We start from the raw sequence: 14526 nt of genomic DNA, 5'->3' as shown, positions 1-14526 counted from the left end.
CATGCTTTCCCATTTAGTGGGGTCTTGAAAAAAATAAATTAGTTTTATTAAGATTTCTTATGAGATTAGGGTATAAGATTGTTAACCTATTTGTGAATATAACTATTGAAACAACATTTAAATAGACTTTAAGGGTCCTTCTCCTTGCCAAGCCAATTCCTCATGTTCTTGATGCCCTCTCCCTCATGTCTGTGCAATCTTGTCCTCTTAGTCTTTCCCTCTGTTCTTCATCTTCAGTTTCTTCTCATTTATTGGCTCCATCCTTGCCTTTTAGCAATCTGCCCAGATCTTCCATATCCTATGAGAGGAAAGAAAAAGTCTGCTTGGTTCTTCATCTCCTCATGCTATACTCCTGTATCTGCTCTCTTTTTTCATAGCCACTGCTAGAAGATGTCGTCGACACTTATTACTTCCCATTTCAAACTTCACACTTCTTGCACCCTTTCAAACTGATTGCCTCCTGAGTGAAAATTCTTAAATTGACCAAATGTCTCTGATCTGCTAAATCTGATGACTTTCTCAGTTTTTTCCTACTTAGCTTCTTTGGCATAATTACAATTTCAAGTCTCTTCTTCTTGGATAGTCTTTCCTCCTTTGGCTTCCATGATACTGTTCTGTCTTGGTTTTCCTCCTGTCTATCTGACTTTGATATTCCCAGCCTAATTAGCTTCCCCAAATCTCTCTCTTGTACCTTCTCTAGACATAGTCTCTTTTGGTGAGACTATCCATTCCCATGGATCATTGATCATATTTGTTAGAGACTCCCAGATGTAGAAGAGCAAGCTTTCATTGCTCTCCTGGACTCCAATCCTATATTGGCAGCTGCCTCTTGGACATATCAATTTACTTCTTTTCACCTTCCACTCATTGCTCCTAATTCTTCCCTGTGGGAAACAACTTTAATCCTTTCGTGTGTCAGCCCTTCAGTTGCCTGAAGAAAACTATCAAGAAACCCATTGGGAAACTACAGTAATAAAATTTGTCTACCTCATAACTGGATAAAAGTCAACCAGAAACCAGAGGGCAATTGGAAAAGGAATCTACCAACAAAGCCAGTGCTAAGACAGAAGAGATTCCCAGGGATGAGAGATAGACTAGGAAACACTTAGAGTCTGTGCAGCTCTCACCTGAAGCAAGGGAGAATGAAGGCCTCTAAAAAGCCTTAAAGTCTTAGAGAATGGAGGTGGCAAACAGCAACCACTATGGCCCCAGCACTCCTAAAAAAGACTGATCAGTGGCTCTGAGATACTAGAAAGGGACCTGAAGATCCAGCATTCTGGAAGCATAACGGTGGGAGGCAAGCCCAGGTGGGCTCCACCCGAAGATGTAGCAAAGGGAAGAGGAGCTTGCTCTGGAACAAAGCCCCAGCTCAGGAATTAAAATGGAAGAAATGAGAAAATCAAAAGTATTTCAATCTGCAAATGTAAGGCTCCACAAAGCAAAGGAGCAAGTAGCTCTGTAATCACTGCAAACATAAACTCAAATGAAAAAAAAGCAACAAAACAAACAGATTTTTCCACAAATATTATATGACTATCTGGAAGAAATGCAGCAAGAGATAATAAATGAAATAAAAACCTCTAGAGGAAAGAATGGGCAGGAGAAGTGATGTAGAAAAGAAAGAGTAACCCTTACTCAAGGAATTGACTCTCCTCTCCAGAGAAGTTTCAGATTTCCCTGACATTGCATCAGCAGTTAAATCTGCATCTTCTTCTGGGCCTTGATTATTCCTATCTTCGATAGATATCTCTGCTCAGCTCCAGCATGGGCTACCAGTCTGCCCTTTGATGTTCTATCCTTTCCCATTCTAAAGCATAGAATTCACTGGTAGAGAAGACGCAAGTAAAAGAATCAGCCCCCTCCACCTTATTTCTGGTGTCACTTTCATCATATCCTTCCCCTCTCCTACCTCCCAAGCCAAGAACCCATTCTTTTTCTCCCACTGCTTAAACATAAGAGTAGAATAGAATGAATTTGCTTCCTTCTTCTAGTGGGACTTGGCTGATGAGTTCACTCTGCACCTGCAGCAGCATCTTCAGAATTATTCTTCCACTTTCTTCATCAGAATGTTTCTTTTTGTGACATTTCCTGTTAGGCATGGATCTCTCTTCAGCTGCTTAAGTCTTCCACAGCTGTCTCTCCTCCACAGATTCAGTTGGAAAAGAAAGACAGAGCTGGCTTCTCAGGGAACAGGAAATAATTTAATCCATGACTGGCTGATCTTGAGCACTGCAGATCTAGGAATAAACAGGTGACACAGTAGATAGAGCTCTCGGAGAGGAATCACTAGCTGTTGTCATCCTGGGCAAGTCATTTAATCCTAAAATGAGATGGAGAAGGAAGTAGCAAATTGTTCCAGTATCTTTGCCAAGAAAGCCCCCAAAGGGGTCACAAAATGTTGGACAAGACTGAAAAAATGGCTCAATATTTGCTGGGAATCTGTAGTTTCTTGTTCAATTGTTTAAAAAGAGAGAGAGAGAAAAGGTGATTTATAGAAATGTCAGACCATAAGCATGCTGTTGATTCTTTGTGGGATTATAAAATGGATTATAAAAGTTTGTGTGCTTCACTGATTGATGACAAACTCACCTCATTTTCATTTTTGACAAGGTTACTAGATTGTTAATCAGGGAAATGAAGAGTCTTGATTTTTAGTAAGATCTTTGATAAAAACATCATATTCTTGTGGACATAAATTGATGAAATATAGATTGAATGACGGTGGTCCATTTGAGGCTGGTCTAACAGCTATATCAACAGTATTAATTAATTGGACTATTGTCGCCAGGAAGGGTCTCTATTAACATGATCTAGGACTCATTTCTAGGCCTTGTTTTGATTATCCTTCCCATTATTCATTCCTGTCAAAGATTTGACATTTCTATTGGATTTGCAGATGAAATGGAGCTTAAAGGGATAATGATATGATATAAAACAATCGTTTAAAGACATTCATGGGCTGAAATAATAGCCTTAGAGCAACATGATAGAGGCAGCTAGGTGGCCCAGTGGGTAGAGCATCAGTCCTTAAGTCAGGAGGACCTGAGTTCAAATCTGAGGTCAATACTTAACACTTCCTAGCTATGTGACCCTGGGCAAGTCACTTAACCCCAATTGCCTCAGCAAAAAAAAAAAAAAAAAGAAAAGAAAAAAAAGATAAAATTTAATGGACATAAATTTCAGTTTTACAGTCTAGTGGATAGAGTGATGATCAGGAATAACCAAGTTCAAATTATTCCCTGATATATCCTAGTTACTGTGAACCTGAGTAAACCATATACTCTCTCTCAATCTCAGGGGTAGTGAAAGGGTTGGACTTAAAATTCTCTAGGCTTCCTGCTAATTTTAAAATTCTGATCCTGTGATTCTAAATGTAAAACCTCATATTTTCATTCAGAAAATCAATAGCATAAACGTAGGATCGAGGACAATGGCTTGACAAGAGTGTATATGAAAATTTGGGAGGTTTTAGTTAATGATACGTTCAGCAGAAGTCAACAATGTACTTTGGTGGCTGAAGAATCATAGGTAGCATTAAGCACAAAGACCAAGTCAAGGGAGGTGAGAATCCCACCATACACTCCTCTGAGCAGACCACTCCAGAGTACAGAACTCAAGTCTGGGTTATCACATTTTAAGAGAGATTTTGACAAGTCGGAGTATGTGGGATTTTGAAGGCTCTAGAAACTTTAACAAAGGAAGAGTGATTAAAGGAACTGACGTGCTCCACATGAAGAGTTATTCTTCTAAGGTAGGGTGTTAATTATGGGAAAGGAGTGAATTGGGCAACCTTTTTTTAAAAAAAATCTCTTTCCCTTTCCAGAACGTACCCACAATGGGCATCATTGCTGTTGTCCTGGCCACTCATCTGTGTGATGAAGTCAGTTTGGCAGGTTTTGGATATGATCTCAACCAGCCCAAGACTCCTTTACACTACTTTGACAACCTCTGCATGGCAGCAATGAATGAACAAACTATGCATAATCTGACAACAGAAACCAAATTTCTGCAAAAGATCGTGAAAGAAGGGACTGTGAAAGACCTGAGCGGAGGAATACATTGTGAATTTTAAGGAAATGAAAAAAACTTCACGATTTCACCTGAGAGGACAGCTTGGAACGTGATTCCGCAAACAGGTTGCTGACCACGTTCTCCATATTTTTCATTGTGTTAACATTTTGAAAAATAGTTGGGGGTTTTCTTATTCTTTAAAGAAAATTTGATTTATTTTCTTGTGTTATTTATTTGAGGTCAGTGTTTGTTTTTGCACAATATTTGGGTAAGTTGATTTAAAGGACTGAACTTGGAAGATTTTTTAAAAGAGAATTTATGTAATATTGGTTTTTTTTTTTCTATTTTGGAAAATAATTTTCATTCTAGAAATTTGTCTGTATACTGCACATAGAATACCATGTAATGAGGTGAGAGGAGGGAAAAGGTGTCAATAGTTCTCTGGTGATTTTTACGTGCTTATTTTCCAATTTGTTATTTTATGTGGTTGCATGAATTTGTAGAATTCTTCCAAGGCATGCAGAGAAGGGCTGAAGGCCAGTGGAGTTGGGGTGTGGTTTCACTGGGGCACAGGCTGGTAGTAGAGGGAGCAGAGAGAGCCATCCTGACTGGTGATGGCCACACCATTTATTTATTATAAGACCTTTCAAAATCTTTAAGTCAGAATAAGGGAATCGCACCAAGGGACCAGGATGACTGGGACAGAGTCTCCCCATCTTCATCTAAGTAACCAAATAGGGCAAATAACTCAGTCTTCACAGAAATAGTGGCTGTTTGGCAGCTCAGAATGGGGGTACAAGAGACTTGGATTGTGTTGCTGTTTATAGATTGTTGTTTTTCCTTTCATTTCTGATAATTCACTCTCTTAATTCAAGTTGCTCTGCTTTGTGCTTATGAAAAAAATTTTTTTGGTTGTTATCGTGGCTTTTGTTAAGTATGTAAATCTTCTGTTATCCAGAATTTCCAGAGGATAATACATTCCGGATAAGATGATTTTTCTTTTTAGATAAATGAGAGTTTTTCTAGGTGATGGAGTTCTCCAAAATATGCTAGGTATTTCAAGTGTTGTATTTTATTCCAGGAATAGGAATGGAAACAACTAGAGTCAGTATGAACTTACCTCATTGCTTCTCACTGTCACCCACACAGAGACAGGGAGTGACTTCCCCACACCATTAAATAACAAGCCTGGCTGGAGGCCTACTGTGAAACCTTGGGGAAATGCACTTTACTCTCTTTTTGGGCATACATCCCCTCTCCATCTGGGTTTTGGGGGGCTATTTTGTACTGAGGGACAGAGGCTCTTCTCCGAACTAACCGCCTCAGGCCACAGAGATGCTCTTTTCCCTGCTGCCAGGGTCCCCAGCCTGCTGCCCCCAGGGCTGCTCATTATGTGCCCTCCTGCCCTTCTCTCCCTTTACTCATAGGTTGCCTTCCTTTTTGTCTCTCTTGCTTCCAGTTGCCATAGCTTCTGGGCTTCTGGGGATTGTTTCTATAAAGTTATTTTTATAGATGTTATCAGCCTTTTGGTACCTAATTAAGGGATTTTCATAGCTTTTTGTGGTTTTCACTGGAATCTTTGAGTTTGGGTCTCTTCTTATTGTTTCCGTTGTTCCTTATTTATCATAGTCTTAAATCTTTAATTTAGAAATTCTTCCCTTTAATTTTTTTTTTTTTTTTTTTTTACTTGAGAGTCTGGAATCATTGTGGATTCTTAAAATTGCTATAAGGCTACAATATCACTATGACAATTTTATGTTGTTTATCACACAAACATACACAAATACACACTTCCCGAAACGAAACAAAACAAAAAAACCCTTGCATATATAAAATGAGTTAGTTGTGAAACAACTTGAGAAAAATTTCCTTTTCTATATCTCAGCCTATATTTTGATGGCACTAGAAAATACGGACTAATTTAGCAGTTATTTTTTTAAAAGACTATATTCAGAACCTTGAACAGGACTTGGAAAAATGCATTGGAGGATAGGGTAAAAAATATAGTCTCTTAGTTTTTTAAAAACAGAATTAAGCCAAGCTCTTAACAAAGCACTTTTAGTTTTCTAAAAATCTAGTTGTGTCGTTAAATGACTTATTTTTCTAAAAATCATTTACTTATGTTGTTTTATAAGTTTAATATAATACAGGTTATGTTTGTAAGCTCAGATCATACTGACATAAATAACCCTAAGTCAGTTGAAAAAACCCACTTTTTCTTAAACATATTGTTTGATATGACATATTAAATTGGTCAAAAATGTTCACCTGGGTTTGCATGTATAGATATACATTCATACAAAAGAATGCTGAGAAAGAATTTTGAATCTAATGATATGTTTATAAAAATAATCGACAAAGAATACCTGTTTATTTCAGTAACATGCTAGCTATTTTTTTGGCTTATTACACATAGAACGATTGGATTTTCTTTGTAGGTTGCTAATTGCTTCAGACGCTTTTAAAGCAAAGGGATGAATAGCAAGGCTAAAGACCAGTAAATGCTTCTCAGGATCATTTCTTATTTTCAGTCTTACCTTATACTTTTTTTCTTCAGTTTTCAAAAATGTTTCCTATATCAAAATAAATAGCATAGAGTGGAGGAAAAATTCATAATTCTTGGGATGATTTTTGTAAGTGAAAACTCCTTGGTATGAAGCAGGTTTTTTTAGTATAATTATTATCCAGGACTGTCCAAAGGTTAGAATAATAAGTCTGTATTCTCACACATATGTGTACACAGCCACACACTCCTCCCCACGTGCACGTGCGCGCGTGCGCGCACACACACACACACACACACACACACACACACACAGAAAAGCCAAGTCCCCTTTAAACAAAGGGCCCTCTTGTTTGCTCCTGGTTATTTTGACTGCTCCCCTGCCTGTGATGAAAGGAGACTTTCTTAAGCCATAGAACCACGTCTAGCTCCAGGTTCCTTTTCAGTCTTATTCCTCCATAGTGAGTTATCCACACCTCTCACCTTCCTGCAGAGAAGGTGACTACTTGAATGTCATAGGAAGAATTTTATGAGGCCACGTGAAACAAAGATGGACTGATCTCAGGGCCCTGCCAGACACCAGCTTATTTACATCTTGATTCACAGCTGAGACTTGATCACATACTCCAGGTACATTCACACTTAGAAGACAAGAAAAGTCACACAGGATGCCGATTCCTTGCAGTCCCAAACAATGACATGTGATGTGTTACTCATGTGCAGCTTTTCTGGACTGGAAATCAATGTAGGAAACTACAGTGAACCCATAGGTAAATCATTAGCCTTTTATATGTAAATCTAGCCTGTTAAAGGTTAATCTCCATGTCCCTCATGCTTCAGGGACTCGTGATTTCAGCTTGTGAATGAGCCTTCCCCTTGGAGGGAAATTCCCTTCCTCTTTCCCACCTCAGAGATGGCTCCTCATGAATCTCTGTAACTGAAAAACTGATGTCCAACTAAGTGGGAATAAGCCTCTCTCCAAATTCAGCTAGGCCTGCTGCAGATTGCAGGCTAATCCCTCACTGAGTCTGCATCCAAAGCCTTCCCCACTCAGTTGAACCTGACAGAATTAGTGTTTCTTTGGCACAGAAACCTTATTTTCATGCCTCTGTAAGGCAAAGAAGTAGTAATGAGATGAAAAAATATTTGTTTTTTTTCTTATTTGAATAATAGTTAATATTTATTTTGTTCACCTTAGGAATAGCATGGCAAACAATCAGAAAGTAATTGATATAATGGAATTTCTTGATTTTCTAATTTTAAAACCATCTGATTAAAGTTCTATTTTAAAAGATGTTATGTTAAGAAACTAACATTCTGAAATAATTTTCTTCCCGGAGAAAATGTAAAGTATTGCTTTTCTGTGTTAGGATGAAGTCTCCGATATGCCAAACGCCATGGTTTCTATCTGTTCTACTCTGGGATGAGAATGAAGTTATTCTGTTTTTAGACTGAAAATAGGCTGTTAATCAAATTGTATATTCAGCCACATCACATTGTAGCAGCAATAGTATTAAATCTGGTTGTTTGTTAACAATTGGGAACTAACTTTGAAAACTGCAATATATTTCTACTCTTATCATCTACCTGCCTATCTATATATTTATCTAATATTTCTTCATTCTGGAGAAAACTAATTCCAGGGGACATTGTAAACAAGATAGTGTGTTGTTTAAAATCTGAATAAGCCCTGGCAGAAACGATTAACCTTAACTGCCAACCAGTGTTAACTTCTACAGTGATGTGGAACAAAGTGCTGAGAACAGTCACCCAAGCAACACAGTTACAGTAAATGAATAGTCAGTATTAGCAGGACTTTTGGAGAGTTAGTTTAGTTTAGTTGTGGGGTTTTAAAAATTGCCATTGAGCCTAAATGAACAACATAGATTTGAATTTCCTTGAGGTCACATATCTTGTATACATTATGAATACTCAGCAAATCCTTGTTCAGCTTTGATTATCTGCTGAGATAGTATATTGAACCTTGATTAAAATGGGACGTATCATCACTAACCAATTATATAGAATATTACTCATCCGCTCATGGGATAAGGATGGAGTATGGTTCAGAGAAAGCAATATATAATGAAGTCATTTCCTCCTTAAGTTTGGAAATTCCAATGATTTTTTTAAAGGGGAAAGAATAACTGAGCAGGTTTTGTAATACATCCTGTGGAGAAGACTTGTAGATTATATGTGGAATTGATATTTGCCCGACTTCTTAAAAGATGTACAAAAGCTAAAAATTAAATAGAAATATGTTACATTGGCATTTAGACTGTTAACTGGAAGTTTTTTTGTACCTAAAGTTAGATTTTTGCATCAAAAATTGTTGTAGTGGAATTTATTGTACAGTATTCGGAAAGTAAGTGAACCTACTCTTTTTGTGTAGTTGTTTCTTGTCCATTCATTTTCACCATCCTTTGTTCATTAATGAAAGCCCAAAATAAGGAGCAATCTATTTTAGGCACCTCTCCTTTGTCAGGACAAATGCAGTAATTTGAAAAGTTGGTGGGGTAGAAAAAAGTGTCCTTGGATTTTTTAAACTATGTGTAATCCTGCCAAATGGCTTGACTTGGTTTATTTTTTTTTTTAAAGCGTACATCCTGTATAATTCTATCTACCTCACAGAAATGTTCAGAGAATAGGGTACTATTGTTAATGTGCTTTGAGATCTCCCATTGGAAGATCTGCGAAAGGGCCGGTTCTAAACACATCATTAAACATCATTAAACACAGCACCTGAAGCAGCCAGAACAGCATGACTGGCTTTGATGACGTTTTAGAGAAATGTAACAATGTTGTTGGCTTTGAAAATGATGAACGTGGAAAACAAAATTCTAATAAGTTCAGCAAGCTTATTTCAGAACCAAATTATGATCAGGTTAAGAGAACAGGAAGCAGACGTGCACATCTACAGAGCGAGTGATGAGAGCGGCGTGAGATGCACTAAGGAGCTTTCGTACTGAATTGCTTCAATCACATTGTACAGTTCATTTTGATTATATGCAACGATCCACTATCGGTGTCTTCCTTGCCCTTTAAAAGTTGATGGAATCGCCAGCAATTAACACAACCTTTTCTGTACTGAGAATTATTTTCTCCTTTTGTTTCTAAAGTTTATTTTTTAAATAAAAGTTGATTTTCCAATGGAATTTTATGTTTTGGATACATCTGAAGGAATGATTTGGGTTATAGACATTTTCTTTTGGGTGACCAGCAAGATGACTAAGTATTTTTTGTTTGTTTGTTTGTTTGTTTTTTGCAAACTCACACACCTCATGGAATGAAGCCATGTATCAAATATGGTGTAATTAAAGCTGAATCTCACACCCCCAGATTAAAAGCCAGAAACACCACTTCAGGTATAAAACATGAAATTATCAGTAGATAATTCAATTACCCAAAGGGCCTCCTCAGCATCCTCACCCCTCAGTCCACTACTAGAGCAGTGAACACATGCGACCTTGCTGCCCGCTTGTTCAGGATCTGGTTGTGAGGATTCCTGCCCCCATCCCCTCGTATCAGCGGTGTACTCTGATACTCTCCCTTCCTACTCCAGAGAGGCAGCAGGCACCAATTCTGCTACCAAAGAAAAGGCATAGGAATAGAGGCTGTGGGAGAATAGTCTAAAAGCAATAAATGGGACAGCTTCCGAGTGGGGAGTGGGATCTTGACCCAAAGAGGAAAGGCAAGGCACTATGGGGTGGGAAGATCGTGTCAATGAAAGGGCCTCGTGTGGCATTTTCTCTTGGGAATGCACATGAGAAGACTGTCTTTTAAAGAAAAGGCTGCCTCCCCCCCGCCCCCCAATGCTGCATCCTACTTAAGGAGAAGAGACCTAGGGGTTCCTGGGGACGAGGGACAATGGACAATTGGGATAAAACATGAAACAGGGGTAAGGTAATAATGCGCCCTTACAAGTGGGCTCACTCATGCTAAGGATAGGGAAGGGAAGACCAGACATTGTGACTTAGGACATTCCCACCAGAGGATGCTGCTTCCATCTGGTGAATGAATGAAGCATTATGCTAAGCCCTAGGATGACAAATAGAAAAATCAATAGAGTTCCTGTTCTCAAGGAGATCGCTCTGTAATTGAGAAAGCTAATGCTAAAAAAAATTCAGCTGTGGGGTAGATGGAAAGATCCAGAAGTTCTTAAGGGACATCACTAGGCCAAATGGCAGTTCTTGGAAACTGTGGGGCATAGAGACAGAGGAAATGAAGCTGTTCCATCACATCCGGTGAAATAGTTACTGTCATCTTGCCCTCATCTATGAGCAGTCGGGAAGGGGAAAAGCAAGAGGGAAAGGATGGCTCGCTGGTGCATGTGTGCTCACCATTTCCTGAGTCATCTCAAATAGAATCTGGGCTCACTGGAAGGAGCAAGACAAAGGATGCCTCCAAGAGTGCTTCTTTTAAAAACTGATATTTTTAAGGGTAAAGAATAGCAGAGTATAGGAAGGAACAGGGAAGATCTATGAAAAACAGTACATAGTCATGGCATAGAAGAGAAAGCTCAAATTTGGTATTTAAAATTTACCCCTAAAAAGGAACAGATTTAAGTAAGAAAATAAAAATAAGCTCACAAATTAGATAGTCCAATTAAGAATAGATTATAAGGGAGAAATATAATGAGAAAACAAAGGAAAGTTTTTATTTTCGTTTTGGAAAGAGGAGGATGCAGCAAAAGAATACTGCTTAAAGATAATAGACTAAGATGGGCAGATTGTGAGCTACATGATGGGGAAAGAGAAAGATCAAATGATAGGAGAGAAATTTTTTTAAAAGGAAATTGACAAAAAGAGTGAATTTGACATAGAGTGAATAAATGAGGGCATGGAAGGGGGGTTGTCCCGAAATACATACATATTCATATATTTATATTTATATATTTCAAAGTGTAAGCCAAACTATTTGCAAGGACAAAATACTATCTTAAAATAAGAAAGAGTAATTTTTTTAGCTAGTAAGAGAAAATACAGGTCTGATAAACATACCTTTAAATATGCATGGATTAAATGGATTAAAATATAATGAGGGGTAAAAATAAAATTTTAAAACCTATAAATAAAAAAAGACACACAACATGAAAATGACAGAATAGAACAAAATCTCCTATGATTCCAGAAAAGTAAGAAATGCGTTCATGTATTCAAGTAGAAATAAATTTAAGAAAAAATTAAAACTTAACATCAAGAGAAAAGTCAGTGGAAAAGGTACCTGATGTGTATGAGCAGGGTGCAACTTAGAATCCACAAAGAATTACAAAGGAGAACAGGAGTAGGAAATGTTATCAAGGAACTGGAGAATCAGAGAACCCTCACGATGTCAGGACAAAGCATGGAAGTCCTCCAGCATGTTGGCTGGAGCCCCACCACCATTTTTTGAATGGGAGCTAAACAACATCAATAAGCATAGATGGACCACATCCTCTATATTACTGAAACAGTAACTGAAAGTTACTGTTAAGTACTCAGCTGGGAGTACCAATAAATGTAAACAGGAAAATGCTATTATGCTCAAGGAAAACAACATTAACACTAAATATATTCACTAAAATGCACAAAATTTAAATTGATAAAGGGAAAGTCAATTGAATTACCAAAGGTTAGAAATAGTAACCAAAATTTTCAATTTTGGTAATAACCAAAGACTTTAATGTTCCTCCCAAGTATGGCTAATACTATATAAATATAAAGACTAATACTATATAAATAAAAAAGACAAAAAGAAAAACATAAAACTGGACAACCCTTTGGAGATGTTAAATCTGAAAGATCCATGGCATCTTTTGGATGGGAACACTACAAAACATATTTCTCTACAGCATGTGGTACTTTACAGACAATAACACAATAAAAATAATAAAACAGGGAATGCAACAAAAACATAGACATAAATAGAAACTATAATGATATTTTGACTGAGTGGGTCAACAAGCATAGACACTTTATATGAAGAAGAATGATAATGATGAGCCAAATACCAGAAGTTCTGGGATGCATCTATTAAAATCCTCAAGGGAAATGATTATATCTCAGAAAACATACATCAACAAAATAAGGGTTAATAGAAATAAGGGTTAATAGACTTAAATTTGAAATGTAAGCTTGAGCTAGAGTGGGTCTGTGATTGATATGGGGAACACCATGATTAGGAAACTTCTTCAATGAATGCAAGTCAGCAGCTCCTCTGCAATTTATATTCTTTGAGACTTGCTCAGAGTTCTGAGAAGTCAAGTGGCTTACTGGTTTACAGTCAGATATCTGAGGTATTTAAATTCAGAGTTTGTGATCACCTCTCTACCCATAACATCATAGGTACCTTTATGCAATTTTTTAAAGTAGAAAATCAAGTAAAACCAAAACAAAACCCAAAGGAGAAATCTTTAAAATGAGATTAAATATAAGGCTTTATCTTTAATAAGATAAAATTATGAACTAGATAAAGATAAAATTTATAAGATAATATTATGCACTAGAAGACAATATGTGTTTTATATATATATATATATACACACATATATATGTATATATATTTATAGATTCTCTACATATATAATATATATTTGTGTGTATTAACAAAAAGACTATATAAAATGATAAAAGAAAACTAACCACTGGTCCTTTCAAAAGACCACCAAAATCAACAAAAATTCAGCAAACATTTTTTTTAAAAGGAGGGAGGAAAGCTAAATTACCAAAATGAAAAAAATGAGCAAGGTAAAATTACAAAAAGAAACAGAAATGAACAGCACACATTATACAGATTTAGTTATATGCTCTTATACCTTATTAAATGCTTGCTACATTCTGGGGATACAAGAAGAAAAAAGTAAACAATTTCTGCTCTCAAGGATCTTATATTCTGTCACAGAAGACAACATACACATCTACAAACATATATAAATATATATGAAATAAATGCAAATTGTTTAAGGTGAGGCCTTCAGCCCCTGAGGGAACCAGGAAAGTTAGTTTTCTGCAAAATTTAACATTTGAGCTAAAATTTCAAGGAAACAAGCAGAGATAAGGAGGGAATACAATACAATAACAAAGGCTATCCAATTTAATCGCATATGGATGGGTAGGTTTGGGGAGTCAGGAACAGCAAGCAACTCAGTCCAACTAGATTGCAGAGTGCAAGAAAGGAAGTGGCGTATAACAATTTGGAAAAGGGCCTTTGAGTCAGCGTATGAAGGATTTTAAAAGCCGATCTAATTTATGCATGATCTTAAAAAACAATAAGGAGACACTGAAGTTTATTGAATAGGAGAGTGACATGGTCAGAGCTGGGCATTAGGAGAATCATTTTGATAGCTGCATGGAACGTGGTTTGGAACAGGGAGAGACTGGAGGCTAATTTGAGGGCTGTTGTAATCATGTAGACATGAAATGATAAAGGCCTTACCTCAACTTTGGTCATGTGAGCCTTGTGGGAATAAATCAAAGTACAAGCACAACTATTTGTAGGGGAAAAAAAAACTATCTTAAAGGGAAGGAAATAATTTTTTAAGAAAAATTAACAAAATACAAAGCTGATAATCATAACTTTAACTGTGCATAAACACAATGTAACGAGAGGGGCAAACTCCATTAAAAACACATATACACAACCCATAAATAAGTTTTTTTAAAACATCTAAAAATAAAGACATGGAAAATGAAAGTGAGAAAACCCAGAACAAATCAAGTGATTCCAAAAAAGCAAGAGTTGTAATCATGCTATCAGACAATTGGAAGAAAATATAAACTTAGCTCATAACTTTAACTACGAATGAATTAAACAATCCAATAAAACAAAAAAGTGACATTTTATAAGAAAACAAAGCCTTCAATATTTTGCTTACAAGAAACACATTTAAAAATAAAGGCAAACATAAAATGAAACTGAGGAGGAGAAATTTTTGCTATGTATCGGGTGAATCCAAAAAAGCAGAAGATGCCATCATGCTATCAAAGTGAAAACATTCAAAAATAAAAAGGGATAAACAAAGAAACTATGCTGTA

The 14526-nt window shown here is 36.8% G+C and overlaps 1 protein-coding gene across 4 annotated transcripts in view; it reads left to right on the top strand.

Moving 5' to 3' along the window:
- The window catches only part of ST3GAL5 (ST3 beta-galactoside alpha-2,3-sialyltransferase 5), a 57927-nt gene extending 48263 nt beyond the window's left edge, over nt 1-9664 (top strand). For all 4 annotated transcript variants that reach the window (XM_074285654.1, XM_074285651.1, XM_074285652.1 and 1 more), the window contains exon 7: nt 3824-9664. In XM_074285654.1, the coding sequence (XP_074141755.1) occupies nt 3824-4072 (249 nt within the window). In that variant the 3' untranslated portion in view covers nt 4073-9664. The remainder of the gene's footprint in view (nt 1-3823) is intronic.
- Nucleotides 9665-14526: the final 4862 nt, after the last annotated feature.

Source organism: Sminthopsis crassicaudata, chromosome 2 (genome assembly GCF_048593235.1).
Source record: "Sminthopsis crassicaudata isolate SCR6 chromosome 2, ASM4859323v1, whole genome shotgun sequence".
In the NCBI taxonomy this organism is placed as follows: domain Eukaryota; kingdom Metazoa; phylum Chordata; class Mammalia; order Dasyuromorphia; family Dasyuridae; genus Sminthopsis; species Sminthopsis crassicaudata.
The sequence above is the reverse complement of the archived record's forward strand: the minus strand, read 5'-3'. Positions and strand labels throughout refer to the sequence as shown.